General features: G+C 56.7%; 2 protein-coding genes across 3 annotated transcripts; both read right to left on the reverse strand.

Annotated features, from left to right (window-relative positions):
- Positions 1 to 921: 921 nt before the first annotated feature.
- Positions 922 to 12,025, reverse strand: LOC137150186 (solute carrier family 22 member 6-B-like). 2 transcript variants are annotated; one of them, XM_067543937.1, is made up of 10 exons: positions 11,614 to 12,025; positions 8,937 to 9,040; positions 8,603 to 8,757; positions 8,068 to 8,236; positions 7,628 to 7,751; positions 7,221 to 7,339; positions 6,373 to 6,590; positions 5,796 to 5,904; positions 3,307 to 3,510; positions 922 to 2,496 (listed from the first exon to the last, which is right to left on the reverse strand). In XM_067543937.1, the coding sequence occupies exons 1-10, from the start codon at positions 11,980 to 11,982 to the stop codon at positions 2,424 to 2,426; spliced, it is 1,644 nt and encodes a 547-aa protein (XP_067400038.1). In that variant the 5' UTR covers positions 11,983 to 12,025; the 3' UTR covers positions 922 to 2,423. The 2 variants fall into 2 exon arrangements, with proteins under 2 accessions (XP_067400038.1, XP_067400039.1); XM_067543938.1 differs by lacking the exon at positions 11,614 to 12,025 and adding an exon at positions 10,636 to 10,713.
- An 8,267-nt stretch (positions 12,026 to 20,292) lies between these two features.
- Positions 20,293 to 26,679, reverse strand: LOC137150189 (solute carrier family 22 member 6-like). Its single transcript, XM_067543940.1, has 10 exons — positions 26,308 to 26,679; positions 25,847 to 25,950; positions 24,415 to 24,569; positions 23,750 to 23,918; positions 23,303 to 23,426; positions 22,383 to 22,492; positions 21,675 to 21,889; positions 21,149 to 21,257; positions 20,630 to 20,833; positions 20,293 to 20,505 (listed from the first exon to the last, which is right to left on the reverse strand). The coding sequence occupies exons 1-10, from the start codon at positions 26,677 to 26,679 to the stop codon at positions 20,433 to 20,435; spliced, it is 1,635 nt and encodes a 544-aa protein (XP_067400041.1). The 3' UTR covers positions 20,293 to 20,432.
- Between the last annotated feature and the right edge of the window lie 444 nt (positions 26,680 to 27,123).

Consider the following 27,123-nt stretch of genomic DNA (forward strand, 5'->3'; position numbering starts at 1 on the left):
CCTGGTCCATGGTTGCAACTCCCAGTGCTGCTTCATTATGGAGAACAAATAACAACAATGATCTCATTTTCTCACCACTATAGTCTTATTTTCCAGCTGCCTCCAACAGGTAACTCTGCAGGCTCCTCAGCAATCACAAAAGCTGTGGCCAGAAGGGCACAGTCAATCGATTCCACCATTTCAGGGAATGTTCTAGATCTCGGTGGGCAGCACTTGAAGGATTATGGGGAAATTCAGAAAACCAGAAGAGCCCTGTTCCACTAAAACGACCAACCTGGTGCAGCAGGCAGAGGAAGCTCTGTGGCGCCACCTGCTGCTGCTTAGGAAAATCACAGGCGGTAATATGATTTTTCTCACCAGGTGGTGTACAGTGTGACCTCCACAAGCAAGAAAATAATGTACAGCGCCTAGCACAGGGGATGCTGATCCATGAGTGGGGCTCCTGAGCACAGCTGAAATGGAAACCCTAAATACCAGAGCAGCCTTCTGAATACCCAAACCTGCTGTGAGAGTTTGTGAGCTGTGACAGCAATCAAAGGGCATCAGCACTGAATGGCTGTCTCCTGGTGAAACAAGGGGGTAGCCACTGGCAGGGCCATTGCCTTTGAAGGGACTCACCTCCCATCCACGGGGTGGCATTTCCACAGCCACAGACACAAGGCCCAGAAGGAACACTTGCATCCACAAAGGACTGGGACCAAACCGGGGCTGAGGTTAGACAGAGGGGACAGCGTTCAGGTGTTTGGTGTTTTCCATAGACCTGATGTATCTCTAGTGCTTTCTGAGAAAGAGAGAGAGTGTGTGTCTGTCCGTAGGTCCCTGCTGCCCCCACCTAGAGGGAATGAGCCCTGCTCTGTGTGCAAGTGCTTAGTCTGTGCTTTGTTGTTTTACTGCTGAGTTATCCCTGAATGGGGTAACTAGAAAGTCCAGAGTTCCCACAGCCAGGTAGACTCCTGGGGTGAAATATATAAGCAAGTGGGGGGCTTGGGAGGACTGGGACACCGTTTCCAGGGTCCAGGCAGTTGAAGGCCCAGGTGGCTGAGCAGCATGTGGGATCCAGTAGTTGGATCCCACCACAACAAACCAGTGCCCATTCAGAAAGCAGGACTGAGCCAGTTTGTGACCCCAGCATGTTGGCAGTTGGCTGTCCTACCTTGCTACATGACATAGCAAACACACGCTACACAGGGTCCATACTAAACCCCATCCTGGACTACTGCAGTCAGTACTAATTCAGGAAGAAGAGCATCCTATTGATTCCTCAACATGGCTTCTTATCAGCTGATATTGCTGTGGCAGGGTATGTGTGTGTGTGTGTGTGTGACCAGATAGCCTTACAAGTTATTTTCCTTACTGTGGAGCAGCATTGTCTTTGAAGTCACACTGTATCATTGTTGGTTTTATGATGCATGGACTTTCTTTTCAGGTTTGCTGCTGTTGTAAAAAGCATGAGAATTTGCTCTTTGCCTTAACTCACATCAGTTCTGTGGGGCAGAGCAGCTCCCAGGGAACCGGTCATTGACGGTTAGGTGGAGTTTACAGAAAGAAGGGATTATCTGTCGTGCTGTTTGTGTCCACCTCTGTTCCAGGACTGGTGCATATAGTGTAGAAAATAAACAAGCTACACTAAGAAAATACCCACAGATTCTGACTCACTTACTTCTCCTCTGATAGGAAATCAATTTACAAGGTTCTGACATCAGCTCTGGCAGAGGGGTGGCGATATTAAATAGGTACATTTCAACAGAGGTCACACAAAAGGCTTTCCATACAAAAACCATTCTTGGCAAAGGAGATTTTCCATGCAGCTAATAGATATTGAGGAAGGTTAACGATACTGAATAAAATACCATCGTGTTAACAGGTGCTAAGCAAATTGATTCAGAGTTCAGGCTCACCAATTTCGCCCCAGCATTTGCTAATCCCTGATGAACCATATGTAAATCAATTGTGATAACCACTGCAAGCACGTCGATTCCACGGTAGTATTTGATCCCTTCCAGAAAGAGTTAAATACCCCAGCTTTCTAATGGTTTGCAGTCATCCTCATGGGAAGAAATTTCTCCCCTCTTGATCATGTGGCAAATGTGCACCAAGAAAACTAAAAATCAAATCTGGAGAATCCCAGATATAAACGACTCTTTCAAGATTTTGCTTGTGTGATAAAAAACTGGATGTCCAGTTCTCTCTATCCATCTAGGTTCTGCAATGGGGTCTCATCATGAGAGTATGTGAGTCTCACACGTATTAACAGATTTATCCCCATAGCCCCCACTGCATAGGAAAGCATCATTAGCCCCACTTTACAGATGGGAAAATTGAGTGCACAGTGATGAAGTGACATGCCCCAGGTCACACAGGGAACCAGGATTTGAACTCAGGTCTCTGGAGGCCGATCCAGTGCCTTACACAAGAGCGTCTGTTTAGAATTTAGTTATTTTGGTTCCCTTGGCTTCTTTCTTCAGTCCCTCTTTCTTGCTCCTTTTCTTTCTTGCTCTACAAACAAAGGGAGAAGGGAAGCAGAAGAAGAAAAAGCACCAAATGGCTGGATCATTAACAATTACAATGAATAAGTAATGACATTTTGTCCTTTCATCCAAGGCTTCTTAAATGCTTTACACATCTGTCCTTCTGTCCATCCCCTAGTCACCCCAAACACCACATCCATCCATCCATCCATCTCCATACTCACACTCCTCTAACCATCCCAAACACTGCAGCTATCGATCCATCCATCCCCAGACACATACTCCTCTATTCATCCCTGTATCGTACCAGGGGCGAGGGATGGGAGGGGACCATGGCCGCGGGGCGCCAGCTGGGCCCTCCTTGGAGGAGCAGCCCCCCGCTGACATCCCCAGCAGCTGTGTCGACCCCGCCCCTCCACTTCCTGGCCCCTCCGCCCCCACGCTGGGCTAGGCGCAATGAGGGAGCTGGGCCTCTGTCGGTTGCAAATCTGATGTCACTGCCGCTGCCCCCACGGGGGGGGGGGGGGAGGAAGAGGGTGAGAGCGGGAAATGGGCCAGCAGACACCCACCCCGCAGGGCGCTGCTGCCACCAATGGGAGAGGGGGGACGCAAATACATGTATTGGCCTCTGGGCGCTGGAAACCCACGGTACACCACTGCCCTGTATTTTGCATTTATCTATCTCATTATCCATCCATGCCCATGCACCCCCGTCTATCTAGCCATCAAGCAGACACTCACACACCTGTGTCCATGTACACACACGTTCTCCTGTTCACACTCATGCTCAGACACACACACTCCATCCCATGCCCAGCCCACTACCCATCAAACCCACCTGTCCTCCACCTGCTCCATCGTGTCAGCTAGTGGGATCCCCAAGGTCTCTGGTAAGCAATTGACGAGGATGCCAGCTGTGATGGGCACTGTCCCGAACAGGAGAGGGGGCAGGAAGGAGCCAAAGGCCTTGGTCATCTGTATCATGGGGGCTGCCACTGCTCCCAGCCGGGCCATCATGTTGGTGACCCCCAGCCCTGTCTGCCTAGGGAGAAGGGGAAGCCACAGAGAATCCCAGTAAGGCTGGATACTGTATGCAATTGAGCAGATGGTCTAATTTGCGATTTTTATGAATAGGCATCCACTTATCTGCATAACCCCCTTGCAGTCAAATCCACTGATTCCTACTCCAGACCTACCAGTTCTCAGCTCTGCCTCCCCACTGGATACAGAAATACATCACTGCGCCCCTCCCTCTGTGAGCCATCCCCAGGAGCTGTGCAAATGAATCAGATGCAGACTCCTTGTTTTATTGTATAAGTGAGAGCGAGGTAGATGTAGATTTTTTCCTTTACTGTTATGATAATGGTGTTAGTACTGTTCAGTGTGGCCTAAGTGAACTCCATCTTGTGAGTTTCTTAAAGTAAACTCTAGTCTTTCCTGAAACTTGTACTATTGAACCTAAAAATACCTTGCTGAATTCGCTTCATGTGTGTGTGTGAGTGAGAGGAATGTATGTGCAGGACATAAAAAGATGCCAACCTAAACTGCTCTGACAACAGAAAGGGGAGTGAAGATGCCACTGCCATCCTGACCCTGAAGACCGAAAAATGCATATCAACAACCCTAAAGTGCAAATAAACTAACCTAAAGTACAGAAGGATCCACCCTGGGAATGGACAAAGTACAGAAATAAGAGAATCGTCATGCTTGCAATTAGCTGGTGATTAACAATGATACTGAACCTGGAGAATTGCTAACATAGTTCCTATTTTTAAGAAAGGGAAAAAAGGTGATCCAGGTAAATACAGGCCTCTTAGTTTGACCTCAGTAGTATGCAAGGTCTTGGAAAAAATTTTGAAAGAGAAAGTAGTTAACATCGAGGTTAATGGTAATTGAAATAAAATACAACATGGGGCTTTATAAAAGGTAGATCGTGCCAGACCAACTTGATCTCCTTTTCTGAGATGATAACAGATTTTTTAGACTAAGGGAATGCAGTGGATCTAATTTACCTAGATTTCAGTAAGGCATTTGATACGGTTCCACATAGGGAATTATTAGTTAAATTGAAAAAGATGGGATTAATATGAAAACTGAAAGGTGAATAAGGAACTGGTTAAAGGGGAGATTACAATGGATCATACCGAAAGGTGAACTGTCAGGCTGGAGGGAGGTTACTAGTGGAGTTCCCCAGGGATCGGTCTTGGGACCAATCTTATTTAACCTTTTTATTACTGAGCTTGACACAAAAAGTGGGAATGTGCTAATAAAGTTTGCAGATGACACAAAGTTGGGAGGCATTGCCAATACAGAGAAGGATTGGGATATCATACAGGAAGATCTGGATGACTTTGTAAACTGGAATAATAGAAATAGGATGAAATTTAATAGTGGAAAGTGCAAAGTCATGCATTTAGGGACTAACAACAAGAATTTCTGCTATAAGCTGGGGACGCATCAATTGGAAGTGACAGAGGAGGAGAAGGACCTGGGCATATTGGTTGAACACAGGATGACTATGAGCCGTCAGTGTCATGTGGCCGTGAAAAAAGGTAATGCGGTCTTTGGATGCATCAGACAAGGTATTTCCAGTAGAGCTAGGGAGGTGTTAGTACCATTATACAAGGTGCTGGTGAGACCTCATCTGGAATACTGTGTGCAGTTCTGCTCCCTCCTTGTGCCCAGCCTAAATAGCCACTAGGCTGGCTCGAGAAATGCATAAAAGGACTGGTAATTATATGACACCCGCTTGCAGAACTTCTTGGGTGTGAATGTGTGTGTGAATGTGACAGCTTTTTGAAATGTGGCGTGTTGCCTTGTCCCCCTGAATAAGATCCTGCTAGTCTTTTCTTTTATAAATACGACACCTCCATTAGGATCCTGCCATGCACAGCTCCAGGGCTCCCCCAATGGGACACCGAAGCACTGCTTGGGAGCTCAAGTGGGGGCAGCTGAAATCAGGAGGCCCCCGGCCAAAAGGGGAAACTCAGCAGGATCTGGGAGCAGATGGGGGAGACACCCCCAGACCTCAGCGATGTACCAGCTGGGGGGGAAGGGGCTGGGAACTGCTAGCTGCAGGAGAGGGGATCACCAGGGAGGGACATCGTGGACTTGAACAACAGGACCCTTAGGCTGGGCCTTAGGGTTTAATTCCTCACCATGTGATGTGGGAGGTATTAGACAGAACGTCCGCAGTCACTGGACCCCACTCCCCATCCGGAGGCAGGGCTGGACCCCAGGAGGTCTGACTCCCACCCCTGCCCCCCTCTGCTTCAGCCAGTGCAGCCGCCATTGATGCTGTCCAGCAGAGGGTGCCACCCCACTCACCTGATGACGGTGGGGTACAGCTCGGTGGTGTAGAGGTAGGAGCAGCAGGAGGAGCAGGAGAAGAGTCCTTTTCCCAGGACAGTCAGGGCGATCTGCAGCACCTCCATGTCTGGGGGGGGAGGGGAGGAGGACCCAGAATGCATCAGGCTGAGAATAGAACCCCCCCCACCCCGCCCGCCAATGCGCTGTATCCCCGTTTGCTCTGGGGGTGCCCGTCATTAACTCAGAGACCAGGCACTGGGTGATGGGGCCCAGCACTCAGCCATGGCTAGCCCAGGGCACCGGTCACTGATCGATCCCCTGGGCCACTCGCAGGGCTAGAATCTCAGTCACTGGCCAAATCCTCCCTCTCCCCCCCCGACCCCAAAACTGCCCCCGATTCCACAACACCATCGCCAGGCCAGCTTCCTGTGCGCTAGGGAGGACGGGAAACCAGGCCAGACGGGGCCATTGGTGTGAACCGAGGTGGCAGGGGGTGGCCAGGCCCATGGGTCTGATGTGGGAGGAGGCTCCGTGCCGATGAAGCCCAGGGCAGCGGGGGATGCTATGCCGGCTGGGCCGCTGGTCGTGTCCTCACCCTGCGGCACAGGGATGCTGGCCAGGATGAAGAGCCCCCCCAGGGACAGGCAGGCGGCCTGCGTGAGCCGACGCCCCAGACAGTTGGCGGCTGTGGCCATCAGCATGCGGAAAGGCATCTCCACCGCGCCAAAGATCAGCTGCACCAGGAAGATGCTGATGCCCCCAAAGCGTTGCAGGTCCAGGGCCAAGTAGTAGAAAGAGAAATTGTTGGAGAACCTGCCGGGGGGCGGGAGGAGAATGGGGTCAGGGACCTCAGAAAATGGGGCTCAAAGGGAGAGACAGAATCTGGCCATCTCCCTGCCCCATTCTTGTCTGTTTCTCTGTCTTTCCCTCTCTCCCCCGTCTGTCTGTCTCCCCTTCATGTCTACCTGTTTCCTCTTGGGGGAGACTTTCCTGTTCACATGAGGGGGGATCCCCACAGGGTTTTGATGACACCCACATTTACTTCCAGGGTGTTCCTCCCACTGAAGAAACTCCTCCCCTGACAAATCCCAGCCACCTGGGGGCCACAGAAAAGTGAAGCGCTTCCCCCCCCTCCTCCCCGACCTCCCATCAGCTTAGATCAGTGCTGGGGAGATAAACACCCCCTCCCATCCTGACTGTGGGGGCTAAGCAGTATGGGGACTAGAATTCAGATCCTCCTGCCATCTGTGCCCCTGGGGAATGCCCCTCCTCAGCCAGCAATACAGGGGCTCTGACACACAGCTGCCCCAAAGCCTCGCCCCCCTGCCATCTGAGCCCCATTCAACTGGGGACACTGGTGCAACCATCCTCCCCAGCCAGTTCACCGCACTAGTATTGTTAGCTTGGCAGGTGCTAATGATGGGAGCAAAGGGAGCCCCTTACCAGGCCAGCATGAGGCAGCAGGTGACCACACGCATGGGCGCTGTCCGGAACAGCTCCAGAGCCGAGCGGCGGGTGGGCCCCGAACTCTCTTCCTCCTGCTGCATCGCCAGCCTCAGTGCCTGGAGAGGGAGAGAAGGTTGGATCTGGGAGCAGGGGGGAGAAATCACCCCTCTTCTTCAGAGGGGGAGATGGGCAGAGCTGGGGAATGAGAACTAGAATCTAACACACTAGGCCCCACACCCCCCCGGAGCCCAGGATAGAACCCAGGAGTGCTGACGCCCCCCCCCCCCACTCTAACCACTAGACCCCTCTCCCTTCCCCTGAGCAAGAATAGGACCCAGGAATCCTGACTTGCAACCCCCACTGCTCTAGCCACTAGACCCCACAGAGTACCCTGTACCCTTCACCTCCAGGGCGGTGCCCTCCCCTTCCAGCTTCTCGCCGTTGAGCCGGGCCACCCTTCGCAGGTTGCTCAGCGCCTTCTCATGCCTGTGGTTGATGATGAGCCAGCGCGCCGACTCTGGGATCCACCTGGGGAGGGGAGGGGTTGGACCCTAGCTCAGAGAGAGAGGAAGGCACGGTGCCCGCTGAAGACCGGGCATCCATGTCCCCAGGGCTCAGAGCAACGGGGGTGGGATTTTGTGCTTCCCTGACAGCTGGTCTATCAGGGGAACAGGGCTGCAGGGTCTCCATTTGTGCCAGGCCACAGGCTACCCCTGCCATGGGGTCTGTGCCCCCTCTGGGCTCCCATCCACAGGGTCCTGCGTCTCCTGTGCCCGCCCTGCCTGGAGCCATAACTCCCTGTGGATGTGAGGTCCCCCTGCCCCCCAGATTCAAGGGCACTTACCAGCTGCAGAGGAAGAAGAGGAAGAAGGGCACGGAGGCTGCCAGCTGCAGCTGGCGCCAGTCACGGATGGCGTATGCCAGTCCAGCCAGCAGCAGCTGGCCAAGCGTCAGGCTGCAGGAGAGGACGGTGGCCACCACGGCCCGGAACCGGGAGGGGATCCACTCCATGGCTGGAGGGCAACGGGAAGGGTGAGAAGCGGCACCCCCAACCTTGGGGAGCGGGGCTCAACCCTGCATCCCTCTGTGCTGGGCGGGCCCAAGGTGGGGCAATGGGGGGAGAGCTGCCTCTCCCACACACAGCCCTCCCCCCACGCGTCCCCCATATCCCCAGGACCCCCATACACACTCTCTTCCCCACACAACCCCACAGCCCCCCAAAATACCCCACAGCCCTTCCCACACACAGCCCCCCTCACAAGTCCCCAACAGCCCACATCTCCAGCCCCCCACCCCCTATATACATCCCCCCCTAAACTCATGGCCCCCACTGCCCCACATACACCCCCAATCCTCTAGCCCACACCCCCCCAACTCACTCAGGCTGAGGCTGTTGAGGACGAAGCCCGCGGTGCCGGTGCCGCTGAAGAAGCGGAAGGCGCAGTAGGCCGCCAGGTTGGGGGCAAAGGCGGCACCGGTGCCCATCACACCCACCTGCAGCAGGGACCAGAGCATCATGGCCCGGCGCCCCAGCCTGCAGCAAGGGAGACAATGCCATTGGTGAAAGGGGGGATATGGGCTGGGTGGACCCATGGGGTGATCCAGGGCATGGGGGGTAATGGCTGGATGGGTCCATAGGGTGATCCAGGGGGATGGGGGGGTAACAGCTGGATGGGCCCATAGGGTGATTCGGTGGGATACTGTTTTACTCACCTGTCTGCCAGGCTCCCATAGACCAGCGCTCCCACCAGCACCCCCGCCATGTAGATGGACTGGGCAAAATCCTTCAGGGCGCTTCGGCCACAGACCAGGTGCCACTGGGGAGGAGAGGGGAGAGGGGTGTGAACCCAGGGGGGCCCCATGGAGCCCCGCCTTGCTGGGCGAAAGGCTGACTGCACAGCCAGGTGGGTTCTGGGGACGCAGCTGGCACAAAGGGTCAGGCACCACACCTATGTCCCCTGTGCCCACCTGAGCTACCGGAGCCCTGGCTATTACCTGTACCATGGCAGCACCTAGAGGCCTGCTGTGCCAGGCACATGTCCAGCTGAGCCACCCACATCTGCCTGTGCCCATCTGTGCCACCCCCACCCACTTACGCTGCCCATGTCCGCCCAACTGCGTCATCCGTGCCCACCTGAGCCCACCTTTGTCCTCCAAGCTCCACACATCCCACCTAAGCCCCGGCTGAGCCCAGCTGTGGCCTCCAAACGCCCAGCACCCTCCTGTGCCATCCAAGGCCACTGATGGGTTCTGAGTGCCCATCTGTGCCCCTTCCCCATCTGCCACTGTGCCATCTGAGCTCACTTGCACCCACCTGGGCCCACCAGGTCAGAGCCCAGCTGGGCCATCCCAGCTGCCTTGCTATCCATGCCCACCTGTGCCACTCAAACCCACCCTTGCTGAGCATGCCTGCCTGCAGCTCCCAAGCCCACCTGAGCCCTGTGACCCCCCCACCTTGTGCCCAAACCTGCCAGCATCCATGCCTTTCAAATGCCCTCTGTCCCCTTCCTGCCATGCTGATTCCACGTCGCCCCTTTGTACACCCGCTGCTACCCGACAAAGTCCTCATCCCCCCCATGGAGCTGAGATTCCACCCCCTCACCCAGGGCTGGAGACAGGACAATGTGTCCCCCCCCGCACACACACACACCAGCTCTGGGGTCTGGAATGATGGGTGGGGCCTGGATCTGGGCGACTATGGGTTGCTCCAAGCAGGTTACTGTGTAACCCAGCGAGTGAGACGCGGGGCGGCTGGCAGCATGGCTTGCCAGGAGTGAGCTAAGGATAGGAGAAGGGACTGGCACGGGATCTGCGCCAAGGAAAACACCCGCTCTGTCATCCATTCTCCCGGCCCTCGGAGGGGTGCTTGGTGAATTTCTGCTGCAGCAGGCCCCCGGGGCAGGAGGTGCACAGTGGCACGGGAGGGGTGATGCCAAGGCAGAGGTGCCATCTTTTGGAGAGGGATCCTGAGCCTCCTGCCCCTTTTGTGGGGAGTAGCCAGTGCCCACCCCGTGGAGCAGGACTGAGAAGGGGTGCTGCCCTGTTAGAGGTGCTCCACCCCCTATTGAGGACCCTCACCCGTTCCTGCAGCACAGCGCCCCCTAGCACTACACTGGGGTACTGGAGTCAGCAATGCCTGCGAGGGGTGCGCGCCCTTGGCAGAGATCCCCCCTGCGCCCTGCTCCCAGCAGCACAGAGCATCGCAGTGCCAGGCTGGGGCAAGCACCAGTTCAGAGGGGAGAGTGCCCACTCCTGAGCCACCCAGCGGCATGGCACAGCGCCCGCTCCCGCTGGGGTCAGCACTGACTCCAAAGGGAGAGGCCTCCTCCCCCAGGCAGCCACCCTCCATCTCCCTGCCGCAGCACAGTCAGCGCTGACCCCACAGGAGAAGCAACCCCCAGGGAGCTCCCACCCTGCTCCTCAGAGAAGTTGGACCCTCCTCCAGGGTCTCCCATCCAACTGCGGCACTGGTGGGGCCTTGCTCAGGTGATGAAACCTGTGAGGGGGCATCTCAGGGTCTCACTGAGTCCTCATGGAGCTCAGCCACCCAGGGAGCCTCCATGCTAGCTCCTCCCACCTCCAGCTAGCTCCTCCCACCTCCAGCTAGCTCCGGACCCCCCTGCCAAGTGTCACCATCATCCAGTGAGCTTGGACCACCAAGCTGTGCGCACCCCCCCACCCTTGCTCTGGGCCCTGCCAGGTCACAGCTTTCGTCCTGATCTACAAAGGCAATCACGGATCAGATGGCAGCTACGGTGGAGGCATCTCCTCCACCTAGGGTGCAGGCAGGGTGCTCCTCCAGGGCCATGCTGACCACAAGCTCAGGCCTGGCCAGCCAACTGCTCCCAGCCCAGGGGAAAGCTTCCAGAGGACAGGGGGCTAAGCCACAGCTCGAAGTTCTCGCCGCTTCTTAGATAAAGGCTTGGCCATCAACTTGATCCAACAGCCCCGCTCCATCGAGCACAGTTCGTACGCCTCCGAGAAGGAAGGAGAGCCAGAGACTCCATGGAGTCCAGTAGGCACCTTGCTATGCCAATCGAATGCATGAGACAGGCTCAGATACTATAGTGAGAGCGAGAGCAACAGAGAGAGAGAGATGAGGAGTGGATGGATAGGTAGTTGGATGGGGCATAGACAGTGGCAAGATGGATGGATAGATGGGTAAGTGGATAGATAAGTGGGTTAGTGGATAGATAAGTAGGTGGGGGGTGGATAGGTAGGTAGGGGAATGGTTAGGTGGGTAGGGGAACAGATAGATGGATAGTGGGATGGACAGATGGATAGTGGGATGGATAGTTGGGTGGGGGATGGATAGATAACCAACCCATGATGTTGTCACAGCTCCAAGTCCCTGCTCCCCTAGAGTGAACCCTCATGCTCCCCTCTGTACCTCAGTGATGATGGTGGAGTTGAAGACACTCCTGTCGTATGCCCACTTATCCAGGCAGGGCTCAGTGGCGTTGACACTGGTACCGTTGGGGGCCAGGAGCTGCCAGTGTGGGTTGCTGAATCGCAGGCACCTCTCTGGCTCCTGGTTGCTATCCATAGGAACATAGATCTTCAGCAGGTCTCCCGTCACCTCCGTGCTGTCATTGGCTCCAGCTGGGATATAGCACCAGTGCCTAGGGACAGCAGCTGTGAAGTTCTGCAGAAAGTTATGGGAAGCCACCATGAGGAGTGGGAGGAAGACCAGGGCAACAAGGACGGTTTGGAAGAAGCCCATGTGTTGCTCCTTCTCCAGCTGGATTCCAGGGGCCATGGAGGCTGTGAGGAGTGGTGGAGACCTTCTGGAAACCCCTTCCTGATTGCCTTCTCCAGATCCCCTGGCTCGTATGGCAGTCAGGCTTTCTGCTCTGCCGTACAGTAGCCCGGCCTTTGGCCTTTGTAAATCGTTGACCAGCGTCAAGGGCAGAGCTCGGTGGGAGACTGAGAACTTGAAGGAAGGGGACAAGGTCCAGCAGAGGCGATACAGACGCATTACTCATCTACCGTGGTGCTGGGGGGGTGACTGGCCAGGTCAAGAAATGGGACACGGGGCCTTTCCCCTCTAGGGCGTGCTGGCTCCAAGCCAGTCACAGGGTGGAGTACTGCCTTGGGAGGGGCAGGGGGAATGGGATACAGGGGCATTTCCCTCTAGGGCTCTGGTTCCCATTCAGCCCCCATGACTGAGTCATTCCCAGGTGATGGCTCCCATGGCCAGACGCCGTGGAGTCCCCTGGGTTCCGCTCCAGTTCCCCCACGTCACAGAAGCTTCCGAGAGCATGAGGCATCAATGAGCCAAGGGGACACAGAGGGCTCCCCTGGGTCAGGGCAACAGACAGGATCGCTGCCTTTGGTCGGGGAGGCTTTAACCGGAATGAGAGTGGGCCCTCATCACAGCCTTCCTCCTGCCTGGCACTGAACTTTGTGAGTGGGTAGAACCTAGAGACCTGTACTGAGAATAGGTGAGGTCCTGTACAAGGCACGGCACAGACCCCAACTGAGATCAGGGCCCCCATCATGTTGTGTGGACACACAGTGAAAGACCGTCCCTGTCCTGAAGAGCTTGCAGTCTTAACAGACAAAGAACGAATTATTGTTCCCATTTTACAGAAGGGGGAAACTGAGGCACACAGTGAGATGGCCATCGCACAAGGAGTCTGTGGTAGAGCCAGGATTTGAACCCCAGTGTGTGAGTCCTCATGTGAGCCATCCCCAGGAGCTGTGCAAACGAATCAGATGTAGTCTCCTTGTTTTACTGTATAAGTGAGAGAGAGGTAGATGTAGATTTTTCCTTTACTGTTGTGATAATGGTATAGTACCGGGTGGCCTAAGTGAACTCCATCTTGTTAGTTTCTTGAAGTAAACTCTAGTCTTTCCTGAAACTTGTACTATTGAACCTAAAAATACCTTGCTGAATTCGCTTCATGTGTGTGTGTGAGTGAGAGGAATGTATGTGCAGGGCATAAAAAGACGCCAACCTAAACTGCTCTGACAACAGAAAGGGGAGTGAAGAAGCTACTGTCATCCTGACCCTGAAGAATGCATCTCAACGACGCTAAAGTGCAGATAAACGACCCTAAAGTACAGAAGGATCCGCTTTGGGAATGGACAAAGTACAGAAATAAGAGAATCGTCACGCTTGCAATTAGCTGGTGATTAACAAGCATGCTGAACCTGGAGGCAGCATGACACAGCAATGCCCATAGACTTACATGAGAGCCAGTAACTATAACAGATGGGGTAAGAACATGGGAACGCTGAGGCTTGGCTCTCTCCTTTTATCTGCCCACCAGCCAAGTTGGCCACTAGGCTTGCTGGAGTTGAGCACCCCATAAAAGGACTAGTAATTATATGACACCAGCTTGCAGAACTTCTTGGGCATGAGTACGTGTGTGAATGTGATGGCTTTATGATGTTCTTACATTTGCAATAAACGCGGCGTATTTGCCTTGGCCCCCTGAATAAGACCCTGCTAGGCTTTTCTTTTCTAAGTATAACACTCATCCAGCGACGTAACTGCATGCCCACCCTTCCTCCTCAACTTGGGACCCCGCAGCCCCGGGCAGCCCAAACCGTGGCAGGCTTTGCAAAGGTTGCCCACAGTCAGTGGAGTCCCCGAAGGGCCTTCTTCTTCTCAGGCCCCTGCAAGGATTTAAGTGGGGTCTGGATGAGCTGCTGCTTTTAGCCTCGTGAATAGGAAACCAGCACCGAAGCAGAAAAAGCAAAGAAACGAAACTTAACGCTCAGAGGAAACACAGCTCGTGCCCTTCTAGAGATCTTAACCTTGTGAGTATATCCTAGCCGCAACGACCCACCCACTCATCCTTTGGCTGGCTCTGTCAACGGCCTATCCCTGTAGCCGCTGTTCGCAAGGCAGGGTTTCTCATCTGGTATCAGATATGGGGCCTCATCCCCTGCTTTCTGAGCATCCGCTAGTTGTTAATGTATTTATCCTCCCAAACCCCCCTGGGAGACCAGCCACTGTAATGATGGGAATTGCACGGTATCCCTTTAAATAACTTATGAGCTCTCGACTGGCGCTCACCGTGTTTGATGGCTGCCAGAAGAGAGCAGCCCTGTGTACATGTGGCTAGGCCTGGCGAGCTTGGGTAACGCTAGTAAACATGGTTATTTGGACCCCACTGGGCCTGGGGAGCGGGGGATGGTTCTTCATACTACTGGTGTGCAAAGAGCAAAGCAGGAAGGTTCATCCCCATTTTAAACGTGGAGAAACAGGCACAGGGTGGTGGGGAAATTGAGGCATGGGGAGACTAAGGGTAAAATTCCTCCCAAGCACCAAAGTGACTTAGCAACCCGAATCTCATTTCCAAAAGGTATTTAGGATCTTTTTTTTTCCCCTCCCCATTTTGCAGCTGGAAAAGCGTGTGTGCGTGTGGGAGGGAGGGAGGGATTCCACTGCAAAGTGTTGAATGAAATGGAAATATTCTGGCTTAAAAACAAAGTTTTGTTTCCCCCCAAAAAGGGCATTTCCTCACCAGTTCTTGGATACCTGCAGCATACCTAAAGTGGTGCTACAGTGCCCACTGGGGGGTCACAGCCAGAGGTCAGCAAGGGGCGTTTTGTCCACCTGAGGCATTTCTGAGCCATGCTTAGCAGAGAAGAGAGAATTTCCCAACCCCTCCTCCTTAGCCTTGTAATGAACCCATGAACCACAGGCAGGAGCTGCTGTGACTGCAGATAAAGAGGGATCTCCTCTAAGCTGGAGACAGCAGTAGTAAGTCTTTTATCCCATCCTTGCTTCACGGCTGTCTCCTGGTTTCTGAGTCACCTGTCCCAGCTTGATACACTTTGGAGTCAGCCTCGATTTCTTTGCTCTTGCTGTTTAACCAGAGCACAGAGAGCTGACTGAGGTTTTCCATAAAATAAAGGGAAGGTTCTGATGTCATCCAGCTGACAGATAAGGGGCTGGATTGGGTGGCCGCGGTGCTGGGCTAATTGTTAGTCATGGGCCCAGGGCTGACACCCAGGAGGGACACCCTGTGCGGGGTGCCACATCTCTCCCAGAGAATGGGGAGCTGACCCCCCCTCCACGCACACACACAGCTACTGCACGCACACACATATACACAGAGAGGTGCACACCCAGGTATACGGCTAGGGCTGGATTAGAACCACATTGAAACTGACATGTGTTGTAAAAGACGGTTAAGGAGAACAAGGCCTAGTGGTGTCTGCCCAGACCCTCGCAGGATGTGGGCTGCAGGTTCCGCTGGGTGTTGTCTGATCAAGTGCCTGTGTGAGAGTGAGATAAGCTGAAGCTCAGACAGAACCGGAGAGGCACGCAGGGACGGAGACACGGAAGCACAGCAAGCAGCAACCTGGAAGCCCGGGGTTGCCCTGGAAGAAGCCTACAGTGGCCCTGGGTCAGGGTGGTGGGCTGAACGAAGCTTGGGCCTGGGAGCATGGCACTGTCTCCTGTTCCTGTGATTCTTCTGAATCCAGGGAAACGGGGCTTGACACTTCCTGTGCAAACGAACAGGATCACATCCAAGGGACCTGACCCCATTGGCAACTTCTCTTCCCAGCTAGAACAACTTGCAGGACCCCAAATTTTTGGCTAGTCGCTCAGGTCAAAAGTGGTAACAGCACAGACACGCACGCGCGCACGCACACACATATGCACACAGACACACACGCATCTGTACACAAACAAACACACATATGCACACAACACGTATATGCCTAATTGCACATGGACATATGTAGACACACACGGAGCTGTGGGTGATTTCCAGCTACTGCTCTGGGCTTATTGTAAGAATAATTCACCTTTCTCTGAGCAGGGCAGGAGAGACTTTAAGCTCTAGGGCTGTGATCCAAGGGGTGCAAAGGTCCCCAGCCCTGGGGTTGGCATGGGGCAAAAACCCAAGAATCCCTGGCCTGCATTTCTCCCCATGCTCTAAGAGTCCAGGGGCAGCAATTTGGATTTTCTTCACCACGCTTGTTCCTGTGAGAGAGCCCCTTATCTATGCACAGGAAGATGACAAACCCAGGGGCAACAACAAACATGACAGGGAACTCCCAGTGTGGGACAAGTTGTGATGGCAAAAGCGCTGGTGGGGCAGACACTGCCCCACAGCCCGGGGCTAAGGACTGCAAGTCACTGAGCTGAGATATTCAGGCCCATTAGCGAGCTGGTGCATCACAAGCTGTCAGGGAGGGATTTCATATGCGTGTGCATGGTGCTTGTGTGTGTGGGTGTAGCCATACATGTGTGGGTGTGTGTCCGTGAAGTGGTCATGTCCGGGGGCCCGGGCGGGAGGTGCCTGGGTGCTTATTTGCATGGGGTGGGCATATCCAAGCACACAGGTATGCATGCATGTGTGCAGGGCTTGCTTGTGGTAGTTGTGCAGGTTTGTGCGTGTGTGAGCACATGCATAGCAGTTGCATGCATGCATGTGGTGGTCATGTCTATGGATGTGTGTGTGTGTGTGTGTGTGTGTGTGTGTGTGTGTGTGTGTGTGAGATGGTTTGTGTGTGTGTGTGCATGTGTGAATGCAAGTGGTGGTCATGCCCATGTGTGTGCACCCATGACGGTTGCATGCATGTTTTTGCAAGTGTGCACCCAGTGGCTGCATGCATGTGTTGCATGTTGTGCTTGCACGTGGTGTGTGTGCATTCCCCTGTGGGGGGCGAGGGTGTTACACACACAGATCTGCATGCGCTGTCAGAGCGCTACCATTCCCCAGCTCTCATTGGGACTTGCAGGGACCCTCACTACCCCACCACCACCTGCAATGTGTCAGCGCTGGTCACTAACGCTTTGCAGTCAAGGGCTCGATACGTGAACACTGCAGTGTGCAGGGAACACGGCCAGGAGGGCATCGCAAATGGGGCCACTCTCTTGGCATTTCCCATTGAAGAGCGCCCACCCTCAGGCCTGATTTGGAGGGGGTGCTCCTATTCGTAGTAATGGCATGGTAACCCCACCGCCGATGAAGGCCCCACTATGGGGTGTGCATTATTAGTAGTATTATGGTAGTGGCTAAAGACCCCCACTGAGATCAGGGCCCCTGTGGCATGGGCTCAGCACAGACACAGACAGTCCCTGCCCTTACAATCCAAACACTCAAAGGGTGGGAGGGGAAACTGAGGCACTGAGAGAGGAAGGTCCTGCCCAAGGTCAGTGGCAGAGCCAGGGTTAGAACCCAGGAGTTCTGCCTCCTGCTGAAATCAGTGGCTCAGGCTGGGGGACAGAATAGTTGGTGTCTAACTGGCCACCCCACATCAGTGGCCCCTTTTGTTCCAGGCATTGCCCTCCCAGCCAGCCGAGGTGCTGCATGGCTGGGGCTCTGTTCCTGTGTGGCAGGCCACCGCTGCGTCTCTTCTGTCAAGCTCTGCTCTGCTTCGCATTCATGGCACTCGGCAGCTTCATACACGGCTGGCCATGATGTCGTTTCTCCAGATGGCAGTCCCAACGGGGGGGGGGGGCAATGTGGTCTCTCTGTGAGCAGGGTGCCCCTCCAGCACCCCAGGAGGGATCGGGGCTGTGAATGCCCCAGCAGACAACAGCCCTGGGAGATCTTCCAGCCCAGTGCCAGCAAGCCAGGGAGATTGTTTAAAATCACCCCAGATAAGACCCACATGTACTTCTTCTTGACTCCCAGCAAACACCCCCCGGCAGCCTAAACTGGGGGTCTGTTGATCTCTCACTACACATCTCTCCTCTCTGCCCCACCTCAGCCACTGGGGCTCCCTTCTCTGCACCTCCATCCACCTGCCCCTTGGGTGCCCCTCTTGGCAGAACTGCCACCCCACAAAGATTGGTGATTACCGTCTGGGATGATCAGGAGACCCACCTGAAATCCAGGGCTAGATTGTCGCCTCCAGTCTGTCCCCTTGGGGGTCTAGTCTACCACAGCACCGAGGTAACACAGGGGTGCTCGTGCCAGACACCCCTGCCCCTTCTTCTAGTAGTCAGCACTCAATGTAGCCTCCTTGGGGTGTGGAAATTGCTATGCAGCATGGTCCCCAGCACCCCCGCAGGAGCCTGCCCGCCTATGATCCCCATCACCCCCACATGGGAAGAGTGTGGTGTATCATGGGAAATGTAGTCTATCCAGGGAGCCCAGTCTAGAGGCAAATGGGTGCATGGAGGCACCCAAACTACATCTCCCATGATGCACCAGTCAGGGATTCCCAAGATGCATTGCCTGCCCATCTACAAGAGGGAAGACCATGGTGCATCACGGGAGATGTAGTCTGACCAGGGAGCCTATCTCATAGAGAAGGTGGGAGCAGGAGGCAGCCACAGTACATCTCCCTAGAGCAGGGGTCGGCAACTGACTTTGACCGGAGCTGCACCACAGACACTGCCGCCACCACTGGGAAAGGGGAGGGGGGAAGACTGGGCACAGTCCTTTGTCAAGGTTGCCGACCCCTGCCCTAGAGGCACTGCAGTGGCATTTCAGAATCCAAATACTTTGTTTTTTGCCAAAAATATCAACATTTTCTGGAGGGAGAAACATGCCCGATTTCCAGAGGAGCTCCAGCTGTGACTCCCTGGAGCAGTTGGGATCTAGGGATTGGAGACGTGGAGCCAGGGGAATTTCAAATGCATCTGGTTTATTTACAAAATGTACACGAGGCCACAAGAATGCAGCACAGGAAATCTCCTCTAGGCACCCCACACACACGCATCCCGCCCCTGCTGCCTGGGGGGCTCGTACCCCACAGAGAAGGGTCCCTCCAAACTCCAGCCCTGTTGGAGAATCTTACCATTGGAATCCAGCCATCCCACCTCCTGTACAGCTTCTGGCTCAGCTGCCTAGCTCACCCCAAACCCTGCACCTAATGGGACCCCATCAATGGCTTCAGAGCCCCTCACCCTTCTCCCCACTCTGCTCTATTTGCCCCAAAGGGGATCGGATCATCAGTTCGGCCACAGGATCCAATCCAAGCCCAGCAGCTGTAAAATCAGTTGGCTGGGCCTCAGCTCGCAGCAGGACGGGCACCAGCAACCTCCATTGCTGGCTGGATGGGCCACGGTCGCTGAGCTCCCCTCCCCCAGTAGAGGGAGGTGGTATCAGGTAATACACACCACTAGGAGGCGCTAGTTCACAGCCCCTTCAGGCCGAGGAAGGAGCAGGGATCAGGCCAATATGCATCACCAGAGGGAGCCCTTCACAGCCCTGTCATCCCAGGTGTCAGGCCAATATACACCACCCAGGGGAGCCATTTCACTGCCCTGCAAGGGCAGAGGGAGTGGTGGGTGTGCAAGGGAGTGGGAATGTTCTTAATGAATACAATGTGTGCCTCAGTTTCCCCTATGTGACATTCAAGTATTTAGGGGTGGGGTTAAGGGTGTGAGATCTTCGTAGTGACCTCTAGAGGGCAGGTGTGGCTGACTCTAGCTGCCTAGGCACAGACAATGGCCGGAGCCCAGCCCACGCAAGGGGCCAGCATGAGGTGTTGAACAAAAGACCAGGTGAGCTGCTTTGCTCCAGGAAAGGAACCGAGGAGGAGGTGGGGCAGCAGGTGGGTCTGATGCTGGGCAGCAGTGGAAGGAAGAGGTCAGTCCCCGCTGGAGGAGCCCAGGGAGGGGAGCTCTGGCACTCCCCACGAGGGGTTTTGTTGTCACTTCTTGATTCACCTGCTAAGAAGATGATTCTGTCCTGCGCGGTGCTCCTGAGGACTAATAAACCCCTCTGATTTCCACGTGGGCGGGCGTGAATCACGTCAGACAGCAGGGCGGGGTGCACGGCCCCTTTGGAGGCGTGTCGGAGCTCCCCCAGCGTCCCATCCAGGGGGACCCACTGAGTGGAGCTCCCGGCGCAGCAAGGGAGCTGAACGCGCCCAGGCCAGAGTCAGGAAGCCGTGAGGGGAGACCCAGTCCATAGAGTCCTGCCTGGCTTCACGCCGATCCTGTGGGCCTCGGTCACAGGGTGTCAGGCCAATATGCACCACCAGGGGGAGCCAGTTCACAGCCCTGCCTGGCAAAGTGGTTTGGGGAGGTGTCTCCCTGAGCTGTCCATGCCCCACGGCTCCGTGCATGTGAGACGCAGGGGCTCCCACTAGGGGGGCAGCTTGGAGGCACACTCGCAGCCGCCCTCCCCACTTTGCCCTGTCTCTAAGGGACCTGATCCCCAAGTTGCAAAGGAAGCAGCAGGTGGCTCCCCCCCCTCCACATGGTCCTTTGGTGCAGCCTGCACCTGTGCACTGGGGGGCCGGGAATGAGGGCCTTGGGGGGCAGGAGGGGAAGGCTGCTCAGATCCTGGTTGAGTGGACGATGTGAGCCATGATCTCCCCGACCGGCGCCGCCTCGCTTTTCCTCCTGGCTCTGGAATACAAGGAGGAGGGCATGAAAAGGACTGGCAGGGCAGGGGGGAGCTGACTGAAAGGGGAAGGAAAAGCGGTTTACAGGGAGCAGGAGAATACAAAAGGGCAGGGGGAGACGTGCACACCTGTCCTCCACCTCATCCACGGTGTCCAGCAGGGGGACGTTGCGCATCTCTGGCAGGAAGCAGGCGGCAGCGCCGGACGCGATGGGAGCCACCCCGAAGATCAGCAGCGGCAGGAAGGGAAGTTGCTCCCCGGCCACCAGCACCACCGGAGCCACCATGCCGCCCAGACGAGCCATCACGGTGGTGAAGCCAGTGCCAGTCTGCCTGTCAGTAACAGTGTGCTGTGAGAGACGCGGAACAACGGCAGCACGCCCAGCATGAAGATGCGGCCGCCTCTGGGGTGGGGCGTGGGGGCGGTTTACACAGGGATCCCGCACCCAGTGCTGAGATGCAGCCACCTCTGGGGTGGGGCACAGGGGCTGTTTGCACAGGGATCCTGTACCCAGTGCTGAGATGCACCCACCTCTGGGGTGGGGCACAGGGGCTGTTTGCACAGGGATCCCGTACCCAGTGCTGAGATGCAGCCACCTCTGGGGTGGGGTGTGGGGGCTGTTTATACAATCATGGAGATGATTTTACCTGACAGCAGTTGGGAAGAGCTCTCCCCCATACAGGTAGGAGCAAACAGAGGAGGCAGCCAGGCATCCTTTTCCCAGTACCACCAGCGCCAGTCGCACCATCAGCATCTCTGGGGAGGGGAGAGATGGGGGGGTGAGGAACTGGCCTGCCCTGAGATCACAAAGCCCTGTGCAGGTTTTAGTCACTGCAGTCCCACATCACAGCTGCCACGTGAGCTGGGTGAAGTATCACGGCAGCATTTCACAGTAGGGAAACTGAGGCATGGGGCGGCATGGGCAAAGTGACTTGTCCAAGGGCAGTGGCAGAGTCATGAATAGAACCCAGGAGTCCTGACTCCCCCTCCCCCCCACTCTCCCACGCTAACCCACTAGCCGTCTCTCCTGAAGATCACGGGACAGGAAACATTTGGCCTACCCATGTCACAAGGGTCTCCCTCCTTTCCCAGCTCAATGATAGCGACCTGGCTCCCACTGCTGCTCTAGGTTGAGTGGGCTGAGAATTGGGGGTTCTGGGGGGGGCTCCTTACCTCTGGGCACAGGGATGGTCCCCAGGAGAAAGACGCCAGCCAGGATGAGGGAGCTGGCCTGGATGGTTCGGCGCCCAAAGTAGTTCAGTGCCAGGGCACAGGCCATCTTGGCCAGGATGTCAATGGCCCCAAAGAACGTCTGCACCAGGAAGATGTCCAGGCCAAAGGCTGGCAGGTCCATGGAGAGCCCGAAGTAGGCCAGGTTGGTGGAGAAGCTGCAGGGCAGAGGGGAGAAGGGTCACGGGGCCGGGCCCAACTCACAGGCGATGAGGAGAACTCAGCGACGTATGTGTGTCCATCCCTCCCCTCTTCCATCCTCATAGACACATCTGTCCCTCTGTCCTTCCCTCCCTCCCTCCTCATAGATCTCCGTCCATCTTCACAGATGTACCTGTGTCCCTCTGTCCATCCATCCCATCCTGAGATCCTGAGATCCATCCTCACTACTAAATCCTAGACCGTTCAGCTGTCTGTCCATCCCTCCCTCTCCCCAGGGATCCTCTCCTTGCCTATCTAGCACCACAGCTGCTCTTCTGTCTCTTTCCAAACACACCCTTCATCCCGCGCCCAACGCCACCTTGCCGTCCCCCCAGACAGACGCTCTGTTCCCTCCGCAGGCGGGTGGCCCTGGCCATGCCCAACCGCACCACTCTCCCTCTGGTGCGTGGGAAGGTCTAAGCCCAGGCTGGCCTGGCAGAGGGGCCTTACCTGACACACATGAGGCAGCAGGAGATGCGTCTCATGGCTGGTGTGCGGAAAAGGCCCAGCCAGGAGCAGGTGCCTTTCCCGGTGGGGCTGCCCCCCATCTTCTCCAGCATCTAGGAGAGAGAAGGTGGCTCAGCAGCAAGCCCCGGGCGCTCAGGGACCCGGGCGAGGAGCAGGGCAGAGGTGGGGTGAGGAGGAGGCTGGACAGAGATTCGCCCCTTCTCTTGCCCCCAGGGCTTGGGGGGCGCTGTCTGCACTGAGCTGGCCCGGCCCAGGCCTAGCGAGCCCCAGAGCCCATCCCCCTTCGCCTTCTCAGCCGGGAGCCTGGCAGGGCTGATGCTGGGAGCAGGAGCTCAGCCCAGGCTGACTCTGCACCACGCTCCGGCCTTGGCATTTGCCCTGGGAGCCTGGGCACTGGGAGAGGGTGAAGGGGAGGGGGGGAAATCCCAGCCCTGAATGGTGGGAGAGGGCCAGGCCCAGAACAACAGCTAGAGAGAGGGAGGGACAGGGTGTGTGTGGGGAGGGAGGGACGGACACATGAATATGCACAGCACTGGCTGGAGGGATATAAAGCCCTTTCAACCCTACACTGGAGCAGGGCCTTTGTTCATTGCGACGTGAACCTCTTCCCCTCATCTCCGTGCCCCCGGAAGGAACGCCCACCCCCCTTGCTGCCCCCATTGTGGGCGGGGGGCTCCTCTCTGGACATGCCCTCTGCCCCAGTCTAGCTTTCCCACCTCCCAGAGACAACGCCAGGGCCAGGAATCTAGCGAGCGAGATGGGCCAGGTGCCAGCCGAACCGGGGCCTTGCCAAGAACCTGCCCTCCCTGCCGGGTCCATTCCCTCCTCGCCTGGGCCAGCCCAGCTGGATATCAGGGCTGGGACTCGCTGGGACCCTCGGTGGTCAAAGGGCATCATCTCACCTCCAGGGAGATGCTGTCCCCACCCAGCTGCTTCCCGTTGATCCGGGCCACCCGTTGCAGGTTGCTCAGCGCCGTCTCGGTCCTGTGGTTTATAATGAGCCAGCGCGCCGACTCTGGGATCCACCTGGGGGGGGGGGAACCAGGACTCCACTCAGAGAGGGCTGATCCCGGGAGATTTCAAAGCCCTTTGATGTCCTTTATTCTGTCCACCTGTTTTATGGAGGGGGAAACTGAGGCATGGGGAGGTGATTTGCCCCCACCAAGGCCACAGAGTTAAGCAGTGGCAGGACTGGGAATAGAAGCCCATCCGTTCCCCTGCTCCAACCACTTGACCCCACTCTCCCCCCTGAGCAAGGGGTAGAACCCAGGAGTCCTGGGCCACAGCCCCACTGTTCTCACCACTGGACCCCATTCCTCTCACAGCCCTTCTGGGGATGAGGGACTCACCAGGCGCAGAGGAAGAAGATGAAGAAGGGGATGGAAATGGCCAGCTGCAACCAGCGCCAGTCCCGGATGCCATAGGCCAGGCCAGCCAGCACCACCTGGCCTGCAGTGCTGCAGTAACTCAGCCATGTCACCACCAGGGCTCGGCTCTTGGTGGGGACCCATTCCAGACCTGGGCAGGGGCAGAGGGAAGGAGCATCTGAGCTGGGGGGTGACTCCTGAGCCCCTTCCTCAGACCAAGCCCCCCCCCCATGCCCATCACTCATGGGCCTCAGCCTTGGGGAGGAGGGGGCTCAGTTTCTGTGGCCCATTCAGCTCCCCCATCCCCAGTCTCCCACAATTAGGGCCAGCTGAAATACTCCTGCTAGGAACTGGGCTGAGACCCAGCAAACTCACTGCACACCATGCAATGGGTCACTGGATGGGGAAGGTCCTTGGGCATCATTAACCTGGATTGGAGCTGGTGCCCCATATGGGGAAGGGCCGCATTCCACACCCCTTTGAGCCAAGCAGTTCCCCCACCCTGGGGCCGGATTGGAGTCAGCGCCCAGCGGAGAGGAAAGACTCCATATCCCATCTCCCCCTCCACCCCCTAGGCCAGCAGGTCCCCCTGCACTGGGGCTGGATTGGCACCGGGTCCCTTCCCCCCTGCCCTGGGGAACACTCACTGAGGCTGAGGTAATTGAGGAGGAAGCCAGACAGGCCAACCCCGCTCAGCAGGCGGAAGGCGCAGTAGGTGTAGAAGTCCGAGGACAAGGCAGCCCCGGTTCCCATGACAGCCACCAACAGCAGAGAAGAGAGCAGGATGACCCGCCGCCCGAACCTGCATCACAGGGGGGAGCGTCCAGGTAAGACCCCAGAGAGAGCAACATACACAGCTCTCGCGTGACAGACCGTTCACCTGCGATACTCACTGCCACAGGAAACGGCAGCACTCGGTCAGGGGTCTCTGATTGTTTGGAGTCGGGAACTGACAGCTGATAACCACAGATCAACAGCCATTCCCCCAGCTCATGGATTAATGTGGGTACCTAGCCGATCATCGACACAAGCGCCAAGCACTTGGTCACTGATCAGCGATGGCCAAGTTATTTGCAATTGACCCAGCTCGCCAAGGCCGTGCCCTCCATTCCCTGGCCTTCCTCCCCCAGCCTGTAACACGATCACCTTTGAACGTGTGTCTGAGCCAGTCCAAAATTACCGGGAACGTTCCAGGCGCCGGCTGCCAAAACCCTATGGGAATTTTAGGCACGGCTGGAAACTGGAAGGAGGAAACGGAGGGTATCCGAAGCCCAGCCGTACTTTAGCGGAGCCACAGCCTCAAGCAGCTCTGCAGCAGATCAAAAAACTGGTCGAGGGCAGCAATGAATGTACCCAGCAACAGCCCATCTCAGCTCTGCCCATCCTCCCAACAGAGCGTAACATGGGGACACCCTGAGTGACATCTCCTCGATGAATAACGAGGGAGGGTAAATAAGGGATCATGGGGGGGAAGGGGACATGCCCACAGCCCCTGCTGCTGGGGGAGAACGGGTGATCTGGCATGAGGGGAGGGAGTAGGGGGTTGCAGCGAGTTCCTGAACTAGAGGGGATGGGAAGGGGGTGCACAAGGAGCTGTGCAGGGGATGGAGGGATGCAAGGAGCTCCTGGTGTGTGCAAGGTGCTCGGCCAACAGAAGCAGTAAAGCAGGGGACCCCCTGGTGAACAAACAAGCCTGGCTAATGTCTATTCGCTGAGTGCTGATCGGTGATGGATGTGGCAGCGACTGTTAACAGCCAGTGCTGGAGAGCTGGGCATCAATAACCAGCCAGGATGTGGCATTGCCTCTCAGCCCAGGAAGTGTTTGCATGCACCGTGTAAGGATCTAGCATTGGACCATGGGTCTGATCTGCCGGGGAGGGCAGGGCGGGGGATACTAGGCTGGATGGGCTCATTGGTCTGATCCTGAGTGGCGGGGGGGAGGGAAGGGTTGATACCGGGCTGGATGGTCCCATTGGTCTGGGCAAGGCGGCAGGGAGAGGGGATCCGATGCAGGGTGGCTGTGTCATGGAGGGTGGGGGTCCGGGAGGTTAGTTTCAGGGCACCTCCCCCTGCACCCACCTGTCTGAGAAGACTCCGAAGAGGAGGGCTCCAAGCAGCACCCCTGCCATGAATAGCGTCTGCGCCAGGGCTGGGAGGGGGCTCAGATCACACACCAGATCCCACTGACAGACAGACGGACAGTCAGTGCCCACAGAGACGGAGCATGGTGCCCCCAGGGGGCCCCTCCCAGTCACTGGCTTGACCTGGGGGACTGGAACTCCATAGCCACATATCCCCCAGCACCCAACCTTCCCCCCACTCCTCTGACCCCCTCCCCAGCCCTTCCTAGCCTCTCTCTCCCCTCCTGTCCCCCCACCTGCCCTCCCTCTCTCCCCAGCCTGGTCTCCCCACAATCCTCACCGTATCCCCTCCCCCTATGTAGGTCCCCCCCATCTCTTCTCCCCCCGTCCCGATCTCTGCCCCCACCCCGTGGGTCTGACTTGGGGCGGTGGGGAAGAAGGGGGGGCTGTCAGCCATACCTCAGTGACGATGGTGGAGGAGAAGGTGCTGCGGTCGTAGCGCCACCCGTCCTGGCAGGGCTCCGTCTTGCCTGCCCTGCCCAGTGAGCCGTTGGATCTTGGATGCTGCTCATGGATGCCCACCAAGCGCCAGCATCGCTCCAGCCTCAGCGCCAGGGAGGCCCCCCCGCGAGCTGCAGTGGTGTTGCCCACCCAGCTGCTGTTGGTGCCGGGGCCGGGGGGGCGGCACTGGTGCTCAGGGGAGGTGGCACTGAAGTTCTGCACCAGGTTGTGGCTGGCGATGAGGAGCGCAGGCGCAGTGAGCAGCAGGACACAGAGGAACTGGAAGGGACCTGCGCTGCCCACCTTCTCCAGGAGGTCTCCAAAAGCCATGGCTGGGGGGGAAGGCGGGGGACACCAGATGGTGGGGGAGATGGGCACGGGTCCTTCTGGGGGTGACTGCAGGGAAAGGCGGGCACCTCAAGGGAGAGACAGGCACGGGCACCTGCAGGGAGTAGTGGGCGCTTCCAGGGAGAGATGGGCACGGGCGCTTCCAGGGAGAGGTGGGCACCTGCAGGGAGAAGTGGGTGCCTCAAGGGAGAGGTGGGCGCAGGTACCTGCAGGGAGAGATAGATACCAGCACAGAGAGATGGGCACGGGCACCCCAGGGAGAGACAGGCACAGGCACCCCAGGGAGAGGTGGGCACCCACAGGGAGAGACAGGCACAGGCTCCCCTCAAAGAGCAGCACTTCCCAGCTCCTGGCTGCCTTATATACCGAGCAGAGGGGAAGGTGGGGAGGGGGGTTAACGATTGACTCCTGCCATGTTATGCTGCT

The sequence above is a fragment of the Emydura macquarii genome, unplaced genomic scaffold (assembly GCF_026122565.2).
Source record: "Emydura macquarii macquarii isolate MOO-44397 ecotype Brisbane River unplaced genomic scaffold, CSIRO-AGI_Emac_v2 contig_968, whole genome shotgun sequence".
NCBI lineage: Eukaryota > Metazoa > Chordata > Testudines > Chelidae > Emydura > Emydura macquarii.

Excerpts from the sequence above, each read along its gene's own strand:
- LOC137150186 (XM_067543937.1), bottom strand. The coding sequence starts at position 11,982 with ATGGCCCCTGGAATCCAGCTGGAGAAGGAGCAACACATGGGCTTCTTC. Across the intron at positions 8,237-8,602 it reads CCTCAACAGCCTCAGCCTGA|CCATGGAGTGGATCCCCTCC; the intron begins GTGAGTTGGGGG and ends GTTGCCCTCCAG. Across the intron at positions 7,340-7,627 it reads GGGAGGGCACCGCCCTGGAG|GCACTGAGGCTGGCGATGCA; the intron begins GTGAAGGGTACA and ends CTCCCTCTCCAG.
- LOC137150189 (XM_067543940.1), bottom strand. The coding sequence starts at position 26,679 with ATGGCTTTTGGAGACCTCCTGGAGAAGGTGGGCAGCGCAGGTCCCTTC. Across the intron at positions 23,427-23,749 it reads ATCTTCTTCCTCTGCGCCTG|GTGGATCCCAGAGTCGGCGC; the intron begins GTGAGTCCCTCA and ends CCCCCCCCCCAG. Across the intron at positions 20,834-21,148 it reads CTCTTCCCAACTGCTGTCAG|GCAGACTGGCACTGGCTTCA; the intron begins GTAAAATCATCT and ends TGTTACTGACAG.